The 2,142-nt window shown below is 46.9% G+C and overlaps 1 protein-coding gene across 1 annotated transcript in view; it reads right to left on the bottom strand.

Moving 5' to 3' along the window:
- LOC122560408 (prolyl 3-hydroxylase 3-like) overlaps positions 1 to 2,142 on the bottom strand; it is an 18,464-nt gene that overhangs the window by 5,751 nt on the left and 10,571 nt on the right. Inside the window, exon 7 of the mRNA XM_043711045.1 lies at positions 400 to 415. Coding sequence (XP_043566980.1) covers positions 400 to 415 — 16 coding nt within the window. The remainder of the gene's footprint in view (positions 1 to 399; positions 416 to 2,142) is intronic.

Here is a 2,142-nt window from a genome sequence, read left to right as displayed (position 1 = left end):
CTCCACATTTTTAATGTGCTCATCCCCTGCAGTTTCCTTCCCCATTCTATGCTTCCTAAATATTTCCTAATTGCATCGTACTTTCCCTTCCCCCACTGTAACTGCTGCTCAGTGGAGTACACCTATTCCTTTCCATCACTAAAGTAAACCTGACTGAATTGTGATTGCTGTCTCCAAAGTGCTCACCTACTTCCAAATCTAATACCTTTCCAGGCTCGTTACCCAGTGCTAAATCTGAAGTGGCTTCGCCCCTTGTAGGCCTGTCTACATACTGTGTCAGGAAGCCCTCCTGCACACACTGGACAAAAACTGACCCATCTATAGTACTCGTACTGTAGTGATCCCAGTCAATATTTGGATAGTTGAAGTCCCCCATGACAACTACCCTGCCTCTCTCACTCCTATCGAGAATCATCTTTGCTATCCTTTCCTCTAAATCTCTGGAACTATTCGGAGGCCTATAGAAAACTCCCAGCATGGTGACTTCTCCTTTCCGGTTTCTAATCTCAGCCATACTATCTCAGTTAACGAGTCCCCAAACATCCTTTCTACAAGTGTAATATTGACCCTGATGAACAATGTCACACCTCCCCCTCTTTTCCCATCTTCTCTGTTCTTACTGAAACATCTGAATCCCGGAACCTGCAACAGCCATTCCTGTCCCTGCTCTATCCAGTCTCCGTAATGGCCACAACATCGAAGTCCCAGGTACCAACCCACGCTGCCAGTTCACCCACTTTATTTCGGATGCTCCTCGCGTTGAAGGACACACACTTCAAACCAGGTTTTCGCTTGACAGTGTCAGATAATTGATTTGGGAACTCCCTACTCTCATCCTCTTCTGTACCTGTCCTACAATTTTGGTTCCCATCCCCCTGCTGTATTAGTTTAAATCCACCTTAATACTTTAGCGAATTTCCCACCCAGGATATTGGTACCCCTCTGGTTTAGATGAAGACCATCCTGCTTGTCGAGGTCCCACCTACCCCAGAAAGAGCTCCAATTATCCAAAAACCCGAAACCCTCCCTCCTGCACCATCCCTGTAGCCACGTGATCAACTCTTTTCTCTCCCTATTCCTCACCTCACTAGCACGTGGCACCGGCCGCAAACCAGAGACAACAACTCTGTTTGTCCTAGCTCTAAGCTTCCATCCTAGCTCCCTGAATTTCTGCCTCAAGTCCGCATCTCTCTTCCGACCTATGTCGTTGGTGTCAATGTGGATCATGACTTGGGGCTGCTCTCCCTCCCCCCGAAGGATCCCAAAAACATGATCAGAGACGTCACGAACCCTGGCACCTGGGAGGTAACACACCAACGGTGAGTCTCTCTCGTCCCCACAGAACCTCCTATCTGTCCCCCTAACTATCGAGTCCCCAATGACTACTGCCCTGCTCCTCTTCCCCCTTCCCTTCTGAGCAGCAGGTGCCCCACTGCTTTCCCCTGGTAAGTCATCCCCCCCCAACAGTATCCAAAACGGTATACTTATTGTTGAGGGGAATGGCCACAGGGGATCCCTGCACTGCCTGCCAGGATATCATAGCAATTACAGAAACATGGCTCAGAGATGGGCAGGACTGGTAGCTTAATATTCCAGGATACAAATGCTACAGGAAGGATAGAAAGGGAGGCAAGAGAGGAGGGGGAGTGGCATTTTGGATAAGGGATAGAATTACAGCTGTGCTGAGGGGGGATATTCCCGGAAATACAACCAGGGAAGTTATTTGGGTAGAACTGAGAAATAAGAAAGGGATGATCACCTTATTAGGATTGTATTATCGACCTCCCAATAGTCAGAGGGAAATTGAGAAACGAATTTGTAAGGAGATCTCAGCTATCTGTAAGAATAATAGAGTAGTTATGGTAGGGGATTTTAACTTTCCAAACATTGACTGGGACTGTCATAGTGTGAAAGGTTTAGATGGAGAGGAATTTAAGTGCGTACAAGGAAATTTCCTGATTCAGTATGTGTATGTACCTACTAGAGAAGGTGCAAAACTTGACCTACTCTTGGGAAATAAGGCAGGGCAGGTGACTGAGGTGTCAGTGGGGGAGCACTTTGGGGCCAGCGACCATAATTCTATTAGTTTTAAAATAGTGATGGAAAAGGATAGACCAGATCTAAAAGTTGAAGTTCTAAATT

Source organism: Chiloscyllium plagiosum, chromosome 21 (genome assembly GCF_004010195.1).
Source record: "Chiloscyllium plagiosum isolate BGI_BamShark_2017 chromosome 21, ASM401019v2, whole genome shotgun sequence".
NCBI classification, from domain to species: domain Eukaryota; kingdom Metazoa; phylum Chordata; class Chondrichthyes; order Orectolobiformes; family Hemiscylliidae; genus Chiloscyllium; species Chiloscyllium plagiosum.
The sequence above is the reverse complement of the archived record's forward strand: the minus strand, read 5'-3'. Positions and strand labels throughout refer to the sequence as shown.